Source organism: Myotis yumanensis, unplaced genomic scaffold (assembly GCF_028538775.1).
Source record: "Myotis yumanensis isolate MYYU_CA2020_CCGP unplaced genomic scaffold, mMyoYum1.0.hap1 SCAF_6, whole genome shotgun sequence".
Lineage (NCBI taxonomy): Eukaryota > Metazoa > Chordata > Mammalia > Chiroptera > Vespertilionidae > Myotis > Myotis yumanensis.
Window position 1 is genome coordinate 90,696,665 of NW_027223757.1, and position 18,728 is coordinate 90,715,392.

Genomic DNA, 18,728 nt, shown 5'->3' on the forward strand with positions numbered 1-18,728 from the left:
CGCCTCCATAGCCTTTTTTCTAGCTCAGTCTACTCAGCTATCCAAGCCAGAAATGCCTTACATGCTTCCCAACAGCAAACACGTCCAGGTCCGGAGCATGGCCTCCATCCTCAGTGCCTTCCTCACTCTGTGCTGAACCCATCACAGTGGTCTCCAAGTGACCTTTGCCCGGGTCCTTCTTTCAAGCCTGTCATCCTCCCTGCTGCCAAAGAAATTCTAAATTTTAAGTCTGATCATGTCCTTCTGCATAAAGCCTTGAGGGCTCCCAATACACCGTTGTCTGAGGTCTGTCTGTCTTTACTCTGGCCTCTTCTCTGCATCACCCCAACTTCCCTGATGACAGTAAGCAATTATGTCACTTTTGCTTACAGTTGAGTTGGCCTACGATACCTCCTCCCCTCATACTCATGGATCCAAAACAACTTGTATTCATCCATCACAATTTGGTTCATGGGTCACCTCTAGAATTCTCTCGTGACCTCTATACCCTCAGTAAAAACTGGCTACTCCACCTTTATGGGGCTCCTAAGTGACCTGGACTGTCTACTGATGTCTTCTTCATGTGATCATAAAAGCCCCTTGATGGGAGGAACCGTGTCCTACTCAGGGTGTCCCTGTGGCCCAGCAGTGCTCGGCACAGAACATACTCTGCAGGCCATGTTTACAGAGCGTGTTCTTAACCTCTGAGCTGATAAAGGCAGGCTTGCTAGGAAGGCCCAGGCTTGCTTCAGCACCCCTGAAATTCAGTGTCACCAGCAGCAGGCTCCCAGGCTGGGCTGAGGGGCCTCAGTAGACACCAGCCCCGAGTAGGGCTAAGGATGAGAAAGAGGTTCCACCACGATGTCTCCAAGGGACGTACCTTTCACTGGTGCCGTGGTTCCTCACTTGCTATAAACCCAAACTGGGACATCAAAGTTTGAGTCCTCTATCTTTCAAACTTACATTTGACTTTGCGAGGTCCTACTTAGTTGTATTTGAGGGTTCAGGGGGTCTCGAATGCAAGCTAACCAGGAACTAGAGAAGGGAGACCATCAGGGCTCTGGAACCTAGACGTACAAACAGCAGAGCGGGAAACACACAGGCCTGTGGCAAGCCCACGGCTGCTGTAGGAAAGGAGACTGGGCACTGGTGCCGCTCCTTTCAGTCCCTTTTTAAACCTAGTTTTATTTTTCTGCCAAAAGAACAACATGGACACAAGTTATAATATTTTATTTTAAAAAAAGCATCCTAAATATAGGATTTCGTAAACACTGGTAGGTAAACATGTGCAATTTTAAATACAAAGTAAAGAGGCAAAACTAAAGGCATTTTGCCTTTAAGAGAAAATGTCCTGCAGTGGTGGTCCCACCCAGAGCACGACTGTGGCTCCATCTCCCACGAAGGCATCAGGTTTGCTTTCTGAACTCACTATGCATTTTAATTTCAAAATGATGACATTAAATGGAATACTCAAACCCCTTGTTAACTTTCTATTTTCACTGGATACAAAAGGCTCCATGTCACACTTGGACAGTGTGAATGAAAGCCTGTGTTCTGACTGGTTTTACTTACACAAGGATCTGTTGGAACACTGTGCAGATAGAGCTCTCCCTCCTGGGCTTATTCCACAGTATTTCCTTAGACTGTGTACATTATCACATCGTTCTCTTGGAATTTAGTTGAAAATATTGGCTATTGTATATTGTGCAGTAAATCCAGCTACTTTCCAGCTTCTTTACCTTTTGCTGTCATTCTTTTCAGCCTGAGAAATCGTTAATATCACCACATTTTAACACTGTTCCTTGCCCAGTACTCTCCAAGTCTCAATGGCAAATATTTCCTACTCAACAATACGTGATATGATGCAGACATGAACTGATTCTAAACCTCAAAATCAGGTTCATCTTGGCTTGCTGAGATACCTCTAAGACAGTCTGGGTAAAACTATTTCCTTATGAAAATGCTTCTGTATAAGTCACCTGGCTTACTTATTTAGGCACTTAGAAAAAACACCAGACCTGAGTCCTACCCTCTGTATTAGAAACACCTCTTGTCCAGGTGGCCAGTAACTGATTCTTAAGGGAATGACTACAACCCAGCCTGTGTTGGCCGAGAGGTCCTGCCACAGCAGAATGTCCTGGCCCTGGAAACAGCAGCTCTGAGGGGAGCCACCAAGTGACAATGATGCTGAGCTCCAGGCTGGGAGGGCGCGGATGCAGGAGAAGCCTCCCGCTCCAGCTTCTTCCTCAGTCACCACACCTGGTGACGGTGGCAGATTTACCTCCCCCGATTGTCCATGGGGTTGGGGCCAAGAGCACATTAACCCAATTTGGGAAAAGAAGGTATAGTTCTTAAAAGTCAGAATAAGTTAATCATTCATATAGAACAGCGGTTCTCAACCTGTGGGTTGCGACCATCGGAAAACACATATAACATATCAGATATTTACATAACAATTCATAACAGTAGCAACATTACAGTTATGAAGTAGCAACGAAAATAATTTCATGGTTGGGGGTCACCACAACATGAGGAACTGTATTAAAGGGTCGCGGCATTAGGAAGGTTGAGAACCACTGATATAGAAGAAAGTGTTCACTACATGACATACTTTCATACCTGGCTTTCCAACTAAGCAAGGACTAGAGTATCAGCTGCAGCGTGTTGACACTTACTAAACGTTACCAAAACATTAGCTGTGTCACGAAAGTTATACATATACCACAGACTACACACTCAATGCAAATGTCCTTTGTGATGACATGGAAGTCAACTGAAAAGTAAAGGAAGCACCATTAAACAATACTGGGCTGGTCGGTTCCTAGTGGGCATGAATGTATACTGGTAAGGTCATAGCCAGACCTGACCTCAATATGAGCCAACAGTTTCACAGAAATAAAGCTACCCACTGGCCATCAGCCTTACAAATGGATGCCATGGTAATCAGTACTCTGCAGATGGGGTGGGGGGTGGTTCAGTTTAACCCCGATTACTTTTCAGAGGAAGAGAGCATTGATTTCCACTGTGATGCTGACCACATGCAGAGAATACACTTACTAGTAAGATTCTTGCTCTTCAAGCCTGGAAAGAGCAGCTTTCAACGCCCATCCGACTTCACTCTTGGAGGACTGTGACTAGCATGGTCAAAACAGAATCAAGCAGCTTGCCCTATAGCATCTTATGGGAATGGGATTTAAGAAAGCCAGTCATGCTCTTAAAGGACTTGAAAACTATGTGCCTCTTTGTAAGTTGTGATGAGTAAATACCCGGGGCAGGTGACTGGAAGGCCAGCCAGTAGCGCAAAAGGGGAGATGATCCCATGACATCCAGCTCTAGCCATGGGGACACTGGGGAAGGCGGTTCAGTGCTGGGGAGGGTGATCTGGTTGTCGCTGTGCATTGACACGCAGTGACAGAGCAAACAATTACTAGGTCTCACTTCCCTTCAACTCATCCTTCCTTGGGGGATGATATTAGTATGGTTTCTTACTCAGTGTGAGCAGCTGATAGGCTATTTCAAAATGAAAATATCCTGGTATCAAAAAAAATTCCCTAAGTATGAAAAGGATGCACAAAGAAGAATCCTGTACTGGGACAAAGCCTGAGCAGGTAATGCTTCCCCATCCAGCTTTCCCCCACACGTCCCCTCACTGGAGCTCTTACAAGTCTTCCTGTTGAGAAACTGAGCCCTGGTGAGAAATGTCTGCTCACAGCTGGAGCCTTGAAGTCATATCCAAGGTCGCCCATCCACATCCACAGCAACATGCTGCTCCTGGGTGAAGACCTATGGCTTCTCACCAATTCCAAGCCAGGGCAATCAGAGTGGCCCCATCTGGAGAGGTTCTTCTACTTGAGTTTCCTTCTAAATGAATTAATCTAAACACCATGACGCTAAGGTTCCATCAACACCGTGATGCCACTTTCCTTCCTGTGACAGAATCCATGTGGTTTTGGATTGTTCTTGCATTTAAAGAAAAAACAAAACTGAATTTTAGCGCCTACGAATTTCCTTTTAGACATGTTGAATACGAGCCTCGTTCTTCCCTGATGCAATCTGGGCACAGATGCCACTAGGAATGGCATCTTCATCAACCTCTAATGAGCATGCCATTAGTGCTATTTGCAGAAGATAGAGACTGTCTCCTTTAAGTTTGGTCCCTTCACGGCTAAGTGATGTGCCTGATATAAAACAAAACACACAAAGCCAAGACACAGCATAAAGCATCAGAACTGCTTTGCCAAATGAGGCAACAGGAGTCTTGACTTGCTTTTCTGCTTTGCAGTTATGCAAAGGCTCAGTGAACAGCACCAGACCTAAAATTTCAAGTTACCAGGGCTGCTGCAAAGCTGGGAGCTTCATTACCAGCGCTTTCTCATCCCCGGCGGAGGTGCAGATATACTGAAAAGGACGCACGTTAATTATGGGAGAAAGGGAAAGGATGGGGAGAACTGGCTTTTGGCAGCCCAGACAAACGCTTCGCAGAGAGGTGGACCCATAGCTGGCCCTAATCCTGAAAGTCGTTAGAAGCCATCTGAGAAAGTGGGGCATTTAGTCGGTCAAGTTCATCCACCTGGGGCGGGTGATGCATCAATATCTCCTGGTCCTCCAAGACATCTTCTCCAGCAGCTACCAGATTAGTGAGGGATTTGCTCCGAACACATTGGAAGTCCACATGGCGACTCTTTCCTTCTTCCTTTTCCCATGACATCTGGATAAAAGGGCGCTGCACATAATTATAGATGACTTCAGATCGGCCACCAGGTCTTCTCTTAATTTTTTCTTTACAGGTAGGGTAACCTGAAACAGAAAAAGACCGTTTTCATGACTTCAGCAAATGCTCACTCTGGCTTCCATACTTCCTCACCACATGAATTCCTCCCAAATCCATGAAAATTACAGGGGAAGCGACCAGTCTCTGACCATGTCCTCCCAGCCCCAATCACCTATACGCTCTCTGCCCTCCTGCTCAGTTAGTTGGTCTTATCCCTAGAAGGGAAGTAACAAAAATTCTATCCCTTCTAATGGAAGGGGGAGAGAAACCTCTTATTAATTTCAGACGCCTTAGTTCAGGGGTGCAGAATGTCTGGTCCGCAGGCCATGGAAGGCCTGCAAAATCATTTGGATGGTCCTGCCAAGGCAACCGCAGGCAGGATTTGAAATTCAATAAATCTAGGAGTTTTTTTTCATAGCAACATACATTTATATTAAGTGAATAATATTATACATTTATATTAAGCGAATGATGTTATAAATATCCAAATGGCCTTTGGCAGAAAAAAGGTTTGCCACCCCTGCTTTAGTTACTGGCAACAATACTACAGAATGAAAACCCTGCTAGGGCATGGCTACTCCGTCCTCTAATTCTATTGCTTAGAGGGCACATTGTATGAGAACCAGTTAAGGGAATGTGGAATGTTTAGCCTAAAGAAAAAACTGGGATGCTGCCTAAAGTATCTGAAAGGCTATCACATGGAATGGGAGAAATCTTATTATGTGGAAGAATGTTCTGATGGTAGGACAAGCTGATGGGCTGCTGTGGGAAATGGAGTGATCCCTACCACCCTGTTCCTGGGGTTTCCAAAGAGACAAGGGAAGTACAGAGGTTTAATTGAAGATCTCAAAAATTTCTTCCAACTTCAAATTCCAGCCTAATTCAGACACAATGAAGGCCTGATGGGTTCCGTGGGCAAGACTGGGACAGTAAGAGTAACAAAACATATGTCCCAGTCCCATGGAGGGAGACCAGGACAGCTTCAGCAGGAGTCAGTCTCTGAGACCTTCCACAGAGTCCACAGGTGGGGAGGCTGTCACTGCTCAAGATCATTTGAAGCAACTCTGCCAACGTCCAGGCATTTCTCAAGGGCACATAATGGAACAAACTCAGAGCCTCCAAGAGAGTTTTCAGAAGGACCTTTCCAGGACCCAGAAAGATCCTCACCAAGGATCTGGCAGAGTGGCTCCATTTACCCGCCAGAGGCCTTAGCCCTCACTGCTCCCTTTATGCTGAGGCAGGAAATTGGAACTTATTCCTGCAGCTGCTTTAAAGCATTTTCAACTGGAAATAAAGCGAAAAGGAAACATAAGGACAAAACAAAAATAAAGATCCTTGAAACCTGGGTAGAAATGTAGTTTTCATTTGTCCACTGTCTAGGTCCTCTGGAAGTTTTCAGGACATAAGCTATGACCGTAGTTGCAGCCTACCTCCATAAGCTATGCAAGCTGAATATTGACTGGGATGTTTTTACCTTCAATTCCAATGCGAATGTTTTTCAGGCCCCGTTCCTTTAACACTGTTTTAGCAACATCCCGATTCTCAATATACTTGAAGAATCTGTAGAGCTTGGAACTATAAAGAACTGTGGAAAAAATAAAAAATAAAAGATCTGGGGTTAGTTATGGAGCAAAGACTCCATTAAGAGGAAGGAGATGAGCTAACAGAATCAGACTAATAAAAGTTATATTTCTTTTGGCCCTGATGCCAAAAAAAAATCAGGTGGATCACAAATTAAATGTTAAATAGGATATGGAAGGCCTTTCTGGGTAGGACATAAAACCTAGAAGCCATAAAAGAAAAGTTGATACACTCAACTATATAAAAATACATCTCTACTTAGTCAAAACCACTAAGTAGACAATCAACTGAAAGAAATATTTGCAACTCATATTACAAAGGGCTAACTTCCTTAATAGAGGTCACAAATAGAGAGCTTACACAAATCTCTAAGTAAAAGACTAACAATCCAATTTTGCAATGGGCTGAAGGAAAAAATAGTTTAACAGAAAAGGAAATTAAAATGGCTCTTAAAAATTAAGATGGTCAGTCTCATTCATGAAATGAGAAATGAAAACCAAAACTCAAATAGCAAATATAAAACTTTAGTAAAACACGTGCAGAAAACAAACCTTCCTATGTTTTGTGAGTGTAAATTGACTCAAACTTTATGGAGGATAATTTGCCAACATGTATCAAAATTATAAAAGCACAAAGCTTTTGACAGAAATTTCATTTCTAGGAATATTATTCTACAGAGATATGCACGTGTGAAAAGATTTGTAATAAAAAGGATATTCACGGAGCATTTGAGATCTTGCTCCCTGGCATATGCCTTCATTTTGACTCAACTAAACTCATAACAATTCAAATAAATAAATAGCTATTCACTGCAGCATCATTTATAATTTATAGCTTAAATGTCCACCAACAGGGCTGGTTAAATCAATTATGACAATCATGCAATGGAATACTATACAGCTATAAATAAGAGCATGGAGGCTTTTAATGTAAGAAATTGTATGAACAGTCTGTATTCTATATGGTATCATTTGAAAGAAAGGAAAACGTGCTTATGTATGTGTACTGAAAACATCTGGAAGAAACTGAGGAGGAAAACTGGATAGATGAGGCAGAGGTGGGAACAAGACTTCTCAATGTGCATCCTTATGTACTTTTTGAATTCTGTGTTATCAGTTCAAAAGGATTTAAAAATGGAAGAATGACACCACCGTTTAACAGGCTGCCTCAGCACTGACACAGTACCAGGCACCAGCAGCAGGGAAGGTATAACATTCACTATGTTCCACAGCGTAACAGTCAGACCTGCGTCACTGCACTGAACTGATCTTCCAGGTGAGTGTGCTCATCACTGGCTCACAGTGATATTCACGCTGGTTCTAGCATCTAGCTGCTATTCTGGGTAGCGTGTTTTTTGCAAAAAACATCTGCACCATGCAGGTGGCTCCTACTTTGGGAATATTCCTCTCCCATGGGTGGGGGGTGGTCTTCATCCCAGTCCACAGAATCCTCATCGGTCAGCACAACGATGTGGCACTCTCGCTCCCCTTTCTTGGCACAGCCCACCATGATGGGCAGGATCAGCTCTTCGAGGTAGTGATCAAACTGCTTGTGAGCACCGTCATTGGACAGTTCATGCAATAAAGCACCTGGGGAGAGAAAGTGCAGGTGAGCATGCTCTGCCCAAGTGCAAGTTACTGGAGTGAAAAAGATGATCGGGTAATCGCTGTCACCATTGATGGGGCCCAGAGAAGTGACCCATTTGAAGGCGGACATTGTTTCCTGCTTCAAGGTGGTGATTAAGCTGATTTTGTTAGATGTATTTCACATTCTACCATGCTTCCTTTACTCATCCTATATGATCCTATATGATAAAGCGGTCATATGCAAATTAACCCTCACACCCTCACAAGATGGCTGCCTATGACCATGGGGGGGGGGGGGGGTGTTAGTGAGGGATGACCAAACGACTGAACAGCAGGCTGAGTGGGGTGACAAAGCTGGCGGGGGGGCTGTGAGGGGAGACCAGGCCAGCGCGGGGGAGGGGGGCGGGCAGTTGGGGGTGACCAGGCTAGAGAAGGGGGCAGTTGGGGGCGACCAGGCTGGCAGAGGGGGGCAGTTAGGGGCAATCAGGCAGGCAGGCAAACGATTAGGAGCCAGCAGTCCAGGATTGTGAGAGGGCCTAAACCGGCAGTCGGACATCCCCTGAGGGGTCCCAGATTGGAGAGGGTTCAGACTGAGCTAAGGGGGGACCTCCCCCCAACCCGTGCATGAATTTTGTGCACTGGGCCTCTAGTGCTTAATAATCCCTGAGCATTCTGATCAATGGAGGCTTTGTTGAACATACAGTGTCATATCATAAACATAATTCTACAAGATATAGAACCATCATTCGGGGATGACTCTGTAGTACTGCTTCTGAAGATCCTCTAGACCCCAATTTCATGGAGTTAAGCGTACACAGAAGAAGAAGAATCTGAAGTTTGGAGACACCAAGGGACTTGCTCTAAGTCAGTGGTTCTCAACCTTCTGACCCTTTAAATACAGTTCCTCATGTTGTGACCCAACCATAAAATTATTTTCATTGCTATTTCATAACTGTAATGTTGCTACTGTTATGAATCGTAATGTAAATATCTGATATGCAGCATGGTCTTAGGCGACCCTTGAAAATATTTTCTGTTAAACTATTTTCAAGGGTCACAGGCGACCCCTGTGAAAGGACCGCCAAAGGGGTCTCGACCCACAGGTTGAGAACCACTGCTCTAAGTATATACTAGACCCAGTAGAGAATTCACAAGTCCAGAGAACTTCATGGAGTCTGCAGGGAAATGTATCATGAACTTCAAAGAACAATTTAAAAATAATTTCAGGGAGCCTAGTGGGTAATGATAAGAGCATGGAGTTTATAGTCGGACAATCAGTCCTAATTTCAACTTTTAATGCTTAAGAGCTTTGAACAAGCTAACTTCTCAGTCTCATTTGTTAAATGAGGTTATCACCCATCTTTTAGGATTATTATAGGATTTACACCAAGTTCACATCTATAAAGCACTTAACAAACACTAAGTCAGGGGTCCTCAAACTTTTTAAACAGGGAGCCAGTTCACTGACCCTCAGACTGTTGGAGGGCCAGACTATAGTTTAAAAAAAAACTATGAACAAATTCCTATGCACACCGCACATACCTTATTTTGAAGTAAAAAAACAAAACGGGAACAAATACAATACTTGTATTTGCATGTGGCCCGCGGGCCGTAGTTTGAGGACCCCTGCACTAAGTTAATGCTAATAATAAATATAATTGTTAAGAACCCAGCCAATTTATGCTGTTTAACTTTCCTAGTGAAACTTCCCACAGATCTGAGAATCAGTACCCTTATTTGTTAAAAAGGTTGAGACACCAAGAGGGGAAGGAATTAGCTTGGTAACTCACGGGCCAAGCTAGGTTTAGAGCTCACTACACATTCTCTTGTTTACTGCACGTCCTCAAAATGCTTTGAAGCGAGAGAGGGGACGGGATAGCAGCACCTCTCTGCCTCTGCAGATGATTCTCAGCCCAAACTTGAGAATCTCTGGTTAGCAATAAAAAATGCCAATCAATTCCAGGCAAACTAAGTTCAGCTGCTCCTGTACTTACTCAGATCTTGACATCGGATAGTGTTGAAGTCAAAGTTAATGCAGAGATAATCACACGTATCTCTAAGGTCTGGGATAGAGATGCCATCAGGACAATTGATGATACCAGTTTTGTAATAATCCTGTAAATAGATTAGGAGGAAGAAATGTAGGTAAAGAACAAGATGAAAAATTACCTCTTCCACACCTATTCACTGCTGGTTCTGTACAGTGATGGGTTACTAGCACTGTCACCAAGTTGGTTGACTCACTAAATGGCAAAGTGGCTCCTGGATATCCTGACATGGTAAATCACAACTTGATACCTGATTGAGCTCATACAGCAAGAATACTTAAGTTACAGGAATAAAAAGTAAAGTGGGAAAGTCAGCCACTGGAAACTAGAGACCCTAAGGTCAGTACCACAGCCTGGTGGACTCTGAGGACTTCTGATCACGCGGGCCCGTGGAAGAGGATATAACGAAAAGACTACTGCGCACCAGCACCGTTCGAAAGACAGTTGCACTGATTCCTTCGGCAATCTCATACTCCCCCTTCTCGTTGGGCCGTGTGAAGTTGTACTCTCTTCCTGGTCCAAACATCCTGAAAGACACCAGGCAACAATGTGACCTTCTCCGGCAGGATTTTCACTCTCACCTAGGGTAAGTTAACAGAGCACTGGGACCCAGCCCCAACGACGCACTCAAGTCTTAGGAAATGCCCTTCAGACTGGAAAAGAAGGCAGCATGGCTTTCAGCGAGGGGCACGAAGCGGCACGTCCGCCAGGCTCACCTGTGGCGAGCTCCTGTGACAGCAGGGGCAGGGAAGCAAGCCCTGGGAGCGTGTCTGCAGTGTGAGGGCTGCCTCTCCTGCGCTCCCCACTGCCGGGAATCTGCCTGTGTATGTGCCACGCAGCTCAGAGACACAGTGTCTCATGCTCCTGGCCTTTCCTATCCCTTTCCCTCCTCTATCAGCATTTACCTACCCGGGATGCCAATTCTCAATATTCCTGTGTTCTGCTTTCAACCTCTAATCTGACAGATGAATCTGTATTAATAGGTACAGATATGTCAATGCTTTCCCTTTCCTGGTACGTTTCAATGGTGGAGCTCTGGGGGGAAAATGCCCTTCTTCAAGCCAAGGAGTAACTAACTATGGGAATTTCAGGTCAAGTAGAAAAGGAGGGTAGGTGTTAGGCCAGTGATGGCGAACCTTTTGAGCTCGGCGTGTCAGCATTTTGAAAAACCCTAACTTAACTCTGGTGCTGTGTCACATATAGAAATTTTTTGATATTTGCAACCATAGTAAAACAAAGACTTATATTTTTGAAATTTATTTTATATATTTAAATGCCATTTAACAAAGAAAAATCAACCAAAAAAATGAGTTCGCGTGTCACCTCTGACACGCATGTCATAGGTTCGCCATCACTGTGTTAGGCTCATCAGCAGTCTGACGTATTTCAGAGAGGCAGGCCTGCGCTAAGCATGAACTCAGAGGTCATGAGGGTCTGAGGAGGAGGTTGCTTTTCTGATTCACCTTTTCCCATTCTTCCTCCTCCTCTCAGATACCCTCCAGGAAAACTGGCCCCAAACTGAGTCCTGCTGCATGTGGGATGGGAAGTGAGCACGAAGGGCGGGCAGATAGCTGCTAGCTGCAGCAGCCTGACTTGAGTTCTCAGTGGGGACGCACTGCCGTTTCCTTCCTTAACCTGCTGGGAAGTCCTGCTGCTCAACTGCTCAAAACCGTTTGCCTCCACTCTGAATTGGCTACTTTTAAAGGTCTGAAAAAGACTCTATTCCACATGCTTTCCAAATCACTAGACCATACATAAGAAATCCATCCTGGTAAAAACTGTCTTCAAAGAATGCTAACATTTTTCTGGAACATTCTGGCTAACGTCTAGCTGAGACAGCTATGAATCAAAATAGTGAACAAATGCAGTATGATCCCCCTGCCATCAGCAGGACCTAGTTCTCCAATAGTGGCATGGATTTGCATTAGTCCATTCTTGATCTCTCAACTTGTCCCCTCTGCGGCTAGCGGTCCACATCTGTAAGCTCAATGGCTGGGCTTATGAGTACTGTTATGCAGCCACAGGACAACAAACCTAAGTAACTCTCAGAACTCATGACCTTGGCACTCAGCTGATGAACCATTTAGATAAAGAAATCAGACTCTCTTCTTCGTGGACAACCCATTCCTAGATTCAAAGAACACTGTTAGCCAAGGATCTATTGCCTAGATAATGCTTGCCTTCTTCTATCACCACCTTCAGAGGAAACCTACCTCAGCCAGACTGCCCTGAGGAACTCAGGAACACTGCAGGGGGGGGGGGGGGGGGGGGCCCTGGCGGCGGGACATTACTGGTGGTGATACCAAGACTGAGCACAGGAAGTCAAGTCTGATTAAATACAGGGCCAATTTAGAAAATAATTTAATGTTCTCATTTAATCTTAATTCAGATGTTTGAGAAATATATAGGTTTAGTTTTGGTTAAAAATGGCTCATCATGAATTTGTATGTATATGTTCAAGTAAACACATATTTGAATAGCTGGATCCCATTTGGTCTAAGATTCAGGAAAATTAGTGATTTTCCTCTGATTTCTAATTCGGTTCAAATTAGTTCAATGTCCTGAGTGAGGTTAGATCTTTAAATAACATCTACTTCTAAGTAGATAAAAATCCTTAAAAGTCAAAGGTGTGTACACACACACATCATTATTATTTTACTCTTGTCCATTGGCTATTCCTCATGTTAAGGTCTATGACTGCAGAAAGAGGATCTCCTAACCTCCAGCCCCGGCTCCAAGAGCACTTGTGGGCAGTGCTCCTTTGGGCAGGCTCTTTCCATTCCCTAAATTCCAATCCTGAAAAGTTGGGGCAGTGGGCAGTGAGAGGAGGGTAAGACTACCGTCTGGATGAAACATGAAGAATAAAGAAACAGAAAAGCCAGATGTCAGAAAACAAGTAGTGATGGAGGCATCAGAAAATGACAGCAAAACATCTATTTCTCAGCCGAACTGGCAATAGATGGCAGGCAATATACTACTTTTCAGTGAAACGGCTTTTTGTGTCCTGTGAAACTTTTGTCTAATTCTATTTTTTTTATTAAGAGACAAAAGACGAAAGAAAGATGAACTCAATTTACAGCTCTCACTTTATCCCAGTATCTCTGACTTGTAGAACTCAGAAAAACATTGCTTTTGGGAGGTTATGCAAATTGTGAATAAAATAAATTAAGTATCTGATTTCTGTTTCAGAGTTAGTTTATAGAGGAATAGGGAATGAGATTTAACATATTATTTCTGATAGTTCTGGCTGCACTCCCTTCTTTTGTTCACTATACTGGCTTTATAAATAAAATACCCAGCCCCCCAAATTACCAACACATGTACGTTTTGTACCAGCTTGCCCTCCATCTCACCAAAGGAGGAAGGCAGAAAATCAGCAATGCAATGCTTTTCATTTTCACATCTAAAGCAAGATAAACAGCAGGTATTCCAGTCATAGAGAACAGAGTGCATGTAGAAGGGAAGTATCATCAGTTACCTTCCCAACATGGTATCCGGGTGAGCAGTGAAAATTTGTGGATTCACCACAAAACGTGTGCCGTCTACGAGAAGTGTCACTTTCTCTGGCGCCTGGGAATGAACGTTACTGCCAAAGCCCATAGTGCTGTTTCCAAATCGTTCTGGAGCAATAAAGGGTTCATAGCTCCGTTTAGTCCCACCTGGGAAGCAGGAGCCTTTGCTGTCTTCGGGAAGTGGCATTATGTGAGGGAACTGGAGGCTTGCTGGCTGAGAGGCATAGTCCAGTGAAAGGTCTGAAAGATACAAACCAACCAAAATAACTCAATTGCAAAAGCCTTGGGGGAAAAATAAACCCTGTTTTCTTTAAAAAACAATAAAAATTTAAACAAAACCCCCATAGATGTTTAGAGGCAAACAGGCAAAAACTCTTGCCTACAGCAAGTAAAGAAAAATATAGCAGGAGACTTACATTGGATTCCCCTGAGCTTTTTCCACTCATGCCAAGCACATGTATGTGTAGGGAGAAGGGATAAAGGCAGTAATAGCCACATTTTAAAATAAAATGATTAAAAACTTTAAAAGTAAACTTCGATATGGTTTTAAAAAATTAAAACATTAGGGACAACTTTCTGTGGAAAACCAGCAATCCCCTGCCACTCCACGGCCGCCCCAGTGTTATTCCACAGAGGCAATAACTTTCTACTTTCGTTTTCACTTCTCCAAATAATACTTATACTTCCTATGTTTTATTTGTGCTACCACTGGTGTGCCAAAACCATTTACTTTCTACAGTCTTTAAAAATGTTTCCAAATTCTATTTTCCAGAAAGACAATGACAGAGTCTATTGTCTAATGCATCACTTTTCCTAGAAGTCACAGAAAAATGCATTTTCACTATGCAAAGGAGCATCCTAACATCACCAACACCACTTCTGAACAGGCAGGTCTTCTATCAGCTGCAAAATTCCCATGCAAATGGCCTTGGGTTAGGATTCATGCTCAGTTATTGTATCACCAAAAAGCTATTTTCTTTAAGTAATTTATTTTTCTAAACTTGGCTCGTCATCTCTAAAATGAGAATAACGTTCATTCCACCTACCTCACAGGATTGACTATCAACTGAAAGAATGTGAGAGCACTTAAAAACGAACAATACCACATCATGCAAGAGACTTAAACTGGAATTAATGAACTCTGGGAGTACACAGGAGATAGGGAATGAGACTTAACAGATTATTTCTCATAGTTCTGGCTGGAAGGAGCCAGTATTTACAAAAGGATTCCCAGAGGATGCTCTTATTTTTTATTTATTTTATTCTTTGTTAATCCTCACATGAGGATATTTTCCCCCATTGCTTTTCAGAGAGAGTGGAAGGGAAAGGGAGAGAGTGACTGAGAGGAGGGGAGGAGGAGACACATCGACTGGTTGCCTCCTGCATGCAGCCCATCTGGGATGGGGAGTGAACCTGCAACCCAGGTACATGCCCTTGACCAGGAATTGAACCCTCAACCCTTCATTTCCTGTGTCAGCGCTCTAACCATTTAGCACACTGGCCAGGGCTCAGAGGATGCTTAAATAGGCAGTTTTCCTAATATATTTTAATATAAAAAGTATTCTTAATAAAAAATGTCAAATATACCAAAGCATAGAGTTAATACCACATGCATATGCCAAGCTCAGTTAACATTTTTCTCTCCTTCAAACCTTTTTTGGAAAGAAATAAAATATTATAGATACAACTGAATTTCTCATTCCCACCCTTCCTATATTCTAAATTTTCATGAACATGATTACTGCCCATGACCTCTGGGGAATTAGTCTGATTAACGCCCCGACCTTGTTTCTGGAGAAAAGAAAAGCAAAATCTAGACCAAAAGCCGATTTCGGGTTTACATCCTACAGCTTCTGCAGGACTTAAGTTTTCAATGTGGCCCTGATTTTGCATACCAAGAGCCAAGTTCCCACACAACCCACAGGCAGGCTTGTAGGAAGAAACACCTTAATCACCAGACAGGCTTTCACACTGGCAGTGCCGTTCTTAAAAATGAAAGTAGGTATGTAAATCACTAATTCAGTTCTCTAGAAAGCTTGATTTGCCCCCAGAAATGAAGCAATTAAATTAGGTGGATTCCTGAAGGATGCCTCAGGTACTATCCTTAAACAGGTGAGCAGGAAAAGAGACTCACAGCACAACTTCTCTCTAATGGTGCACTCTAGGGGCAGTGACTCCGCTTGTCCATCAGCTGGTATGTATACAACAGCACAGCCTGATCCAAAAGACACGGGTTCAAATCTCAGTCCCCACATCCTAGCAGTGTGAACCCGAGCAAAAGTTACCCACGTTTCGTCATTTTTAAAAGGAGGACTAATCTAAGCAGGGATCGGCAAACTTTCTGTAAAGACCCAAAAAGTAAATATTTTAGGCTCAGTGGGTCAGTCTCTACCATTGTAGCAAGAAAGCAGCCATAGACAATATGTAAACAAATGGGCATGATGGCTGTATTTCAAAATTTTATCGACAAAAATAGGCAGCAGTGCAGATTTGACCACAGTTTGCCACTCTTGATCTAAAGAGATGTATGTAGCCCTAACCGGTTTGGCTCAGTGGATAGAGCGTCAGCCTGCGGACTCAAGGGTCCCAGGTTCGATTCCGGTCAAGGGCATGTACCTTGGTTGCGGGCACATCCCTAGTAGGGAGTGTGCAGGAGGCAGCTGATCGATGTTTCTAACTCTGTCCTTCTCCCTTCCTCTCTGTAAAAAAAATCAATAAAATAAATAAATAAATAAAATAATAAATAAAATAAAGAGATGTATGTAAAATTCCTAGCACAGTGAGTGCTCAATAAGTGGTAATTGCTATTATTGTTGCTACTGTTTTTATTTAAAAGTTAAAAAGAGCCCGGTCGGTATGGCCAGTGGTTGAGCATGGACCAGGAGTTCCCGGTTCCATTCCCTATGGAGCACATGCCCGGGTTGCAGGCTCCATCCCCAGTGGGGCGTGTGCAGGAGGCAGCCGATCAGTTTCTTTCTCATCGATGTCTCTGCCTCTCTATACCTCTCCCTTCCTCTCTCTCTAAAACCAAAAAAGAAAAAGGTTTACAAGACCCTTCGCACCCATTAACTCTAATATTCTAGCCTTGTGAAGTCAGAAGAATGTTATATCCTTGTTTTCTAGATTAAGAAAGCAGGGCTCAGAAAGATTAAGAATCTTTCCATGGTTACAGCTGATAGATAGCAGAGCTAGAATCTGAGCCGGTCTTTTGCTTGCAAACCCATGACTGTTTTTCTCACACCATTAAGCCTAAGTTAGATGTTCTAGATTGATTGAATAAGTGGAGATTTTCTGTGATGGTTAGCTTTATATAATTGTGAAAGGTAAGCTAAGCCAATTAACTGGATATCTTATTTATAAAGATGAAGAACATTTATGTCTTCTGGGCAGAGTGGATGCTTAGATGTCAGAAGGCCCTTTACATTAAGCCAATATCTAGTCTCCGTACCATCACTCCTGGGAGTTAGCGGATAAGCAAGATTTTGAAGACCAGAAGAAGTCAGACTACTAGTTTCTTTTTCTTGGGCTGCAGCCGAGGTTTCATCCATTAGGCAGCTGGCCTCCTGCAGCAATAACCTGTCACTCTCACTGCCACGATGAACATTCATCCTTGGACTCTATGCTGATCTGTCCGCCTGATCAGGAAAAAAACCTGCAAGACAGGAATATGCATGATTTAGAACTCTCTCAAAACAGGTTTCCAAGGACTTCCATGGCATGAAAGCCAAACTAGAGAACTGACAGGCAGCTCTCATTCTTGTTCTGAGAAGAAATGACATCTTAAACATCTCTATGATTTATATTGAGAGGAACTGGCTGATTTAAATGGTCTGTTGATAAACCTGTTATTAGAGAATAATGTTAAGCTTTATCTACAAACAGACATTGAAAGCACTCACTGACTTTGCCCACATTCATGATCAATTCTACATATTAAATGGTGGTATTTATACCACAGAGACACAGGCAGGGAAGAGTCCAATTGATCACTGAAAGAAAACCTGCCATATATTTTTAAAAATTGAGACAGACATACTCCTGCAACAGTGAAGCACAAAGAAATGCAAAACAATCACAACAATAATGCTAGCATGAGAGCCGAAACTCGAAGTCACCTGCACTAAAAAAGTTCTCGCACTTTCTGTTAATTACGCTCAATCCCCAAGACCCACCTCAAAATTACACCAAGATGTCACTGGACACAAGGCTAACTCCCCCCCCCCCGCCCCCCCCCCCCCCTCCCGCAGTGCGCTATCATCATGAACAACACCTACTGGCGAATGCCACGTGCAAGGTACTCGCCCATGAGGCAGAATGGAGGTCAGACAGGAGGCTTTACACCTTTCCTCCAGGCAGTCATGCCGGGCAGCCCTTCTCCTTGGGGGCTGTCCAACTACAGTAGAAAACATTCCTGAAGTTCACCCTACCCAGTACTTTCACAGTTTATACTCTACTAATTTCCACTTGTTTTGGTGGAAGAATCATCTTACATCACCAGCAATTTTTATGCATATGGATTGCAGGCTAACACCAATTTAGGAAGAAGTCTGGTCACAAAGGGCAGTAACATGTTTTAATACTCTGAATTTCCCTCACACGCAAGTATGTAGAGGTGCCAGTAAATATTTGTAATGTGAATTAAATTCTTCCTTTCATAGCTTGTATTAATACATTTTTTTAGCATAAAGTTGATTGATCAGTTAATCCTTGTTTTAACTTGAATGAAATATAAAAATGACCAGTTTGGAAAGATGAATCAATACATGTGCCTGAAAACAAACTGTTTTAAAGAAGAGATACTTTTAGTTGATGAAATCTTTTCAGACAATGGTTCTTATAACATTAGGCAAATTAAATCAATAGATGAATGTTCTGACAGAAAACTTGTTATGTGGGTACAGCTTTTTCAGAATTACCCTTTCTTAAAGAAAAAGCATATCTACACACAAAAAATGCAGCCACTTAAAATTTATCCTGGAGATTGGTAAAGTCAAACGGAACCACTACTGCCCTCAAGTTCTCTTAGGAAGATGCCAAAATCAGGTCTACAGAACAGAATAAAGAACAGCCATGGAACTGGAAAGCACATTTCTTACCAACATTGAAAGATCAAAAAAGGATTTGCTTCTTTAAGCTTAACTGGTTTGAACTACAATGTTTCACTCAACCTACAGCTGCTGCTTCTCAACTCTTCACTAATTGCTCAAGAACCAAGTTCAAACTTCTCTTTGTTGCTCTCAAAAGATCTCTT

General features: G+C 43.1%; 2 protein-coding genes across 2 annotated transcripts in view; one reads left to right on the forward strand and one right to left on the reverse strand.

Moving 5' to 3' along the window:
• Positions 1–1,194: 1,194 nt before the first annotated feature.
• Positions 1,195–18,728, reverse strand: part of KCTD20 (potassium channel tetramerization domain containing 20) — a 29,132-nt gene continuing 11,598 nt past the window's right edge. The window contains exons 2-8 of the mRNA XM_070418684.1: positions 16,926–17,129; positions 13,444–13,717; positions 10,390–10,492; positions 9,912–10,032; positions 7,723–7,920; positions 6,225–6,335; positions 1,195–4,776 (exon numbers count right to left, since the gene is read on the reverse strand). Coding sequence (XP_070274785.1) covers positions 4,484–4,776; positions 6,225–6,335; positions 7,723–7,920; positions 9,912–10,032; positions 10,390–10,492; positions 13,444–13,717; positions 16,926–17,085 — 1,260 coding nt within the window. The 5' untranslated portion in view covers positions 17,086–17,129 and the 3' untranslated portion in view covers positions 1,195–4,483. The remainder of the gene's footprint in view (positions 4,777–6,224; positions 6,336–7,722; positions 7,921–9,911; positions 10,033–10,389; positions 10,493–13,443; positions 13,718–16,925; positions 17,130–18,728) is intronic.
• PXT1 (peroxisomal testis enriched protein 1) overlaps positions 7,449–18,728 on the forward strand; it is a 57,773-nt gene continuing 46,493 nt past the window's right edge. Inside the window, exon 1 of the mRNA XM_070418685.1 lies at positions 7,449–7,606. The gene's annotated coding sequence lies outside the window, so the exon portion shown is untranslated. The remainder of the gene's footprint in view (positions 7,607–18,728) is intronic.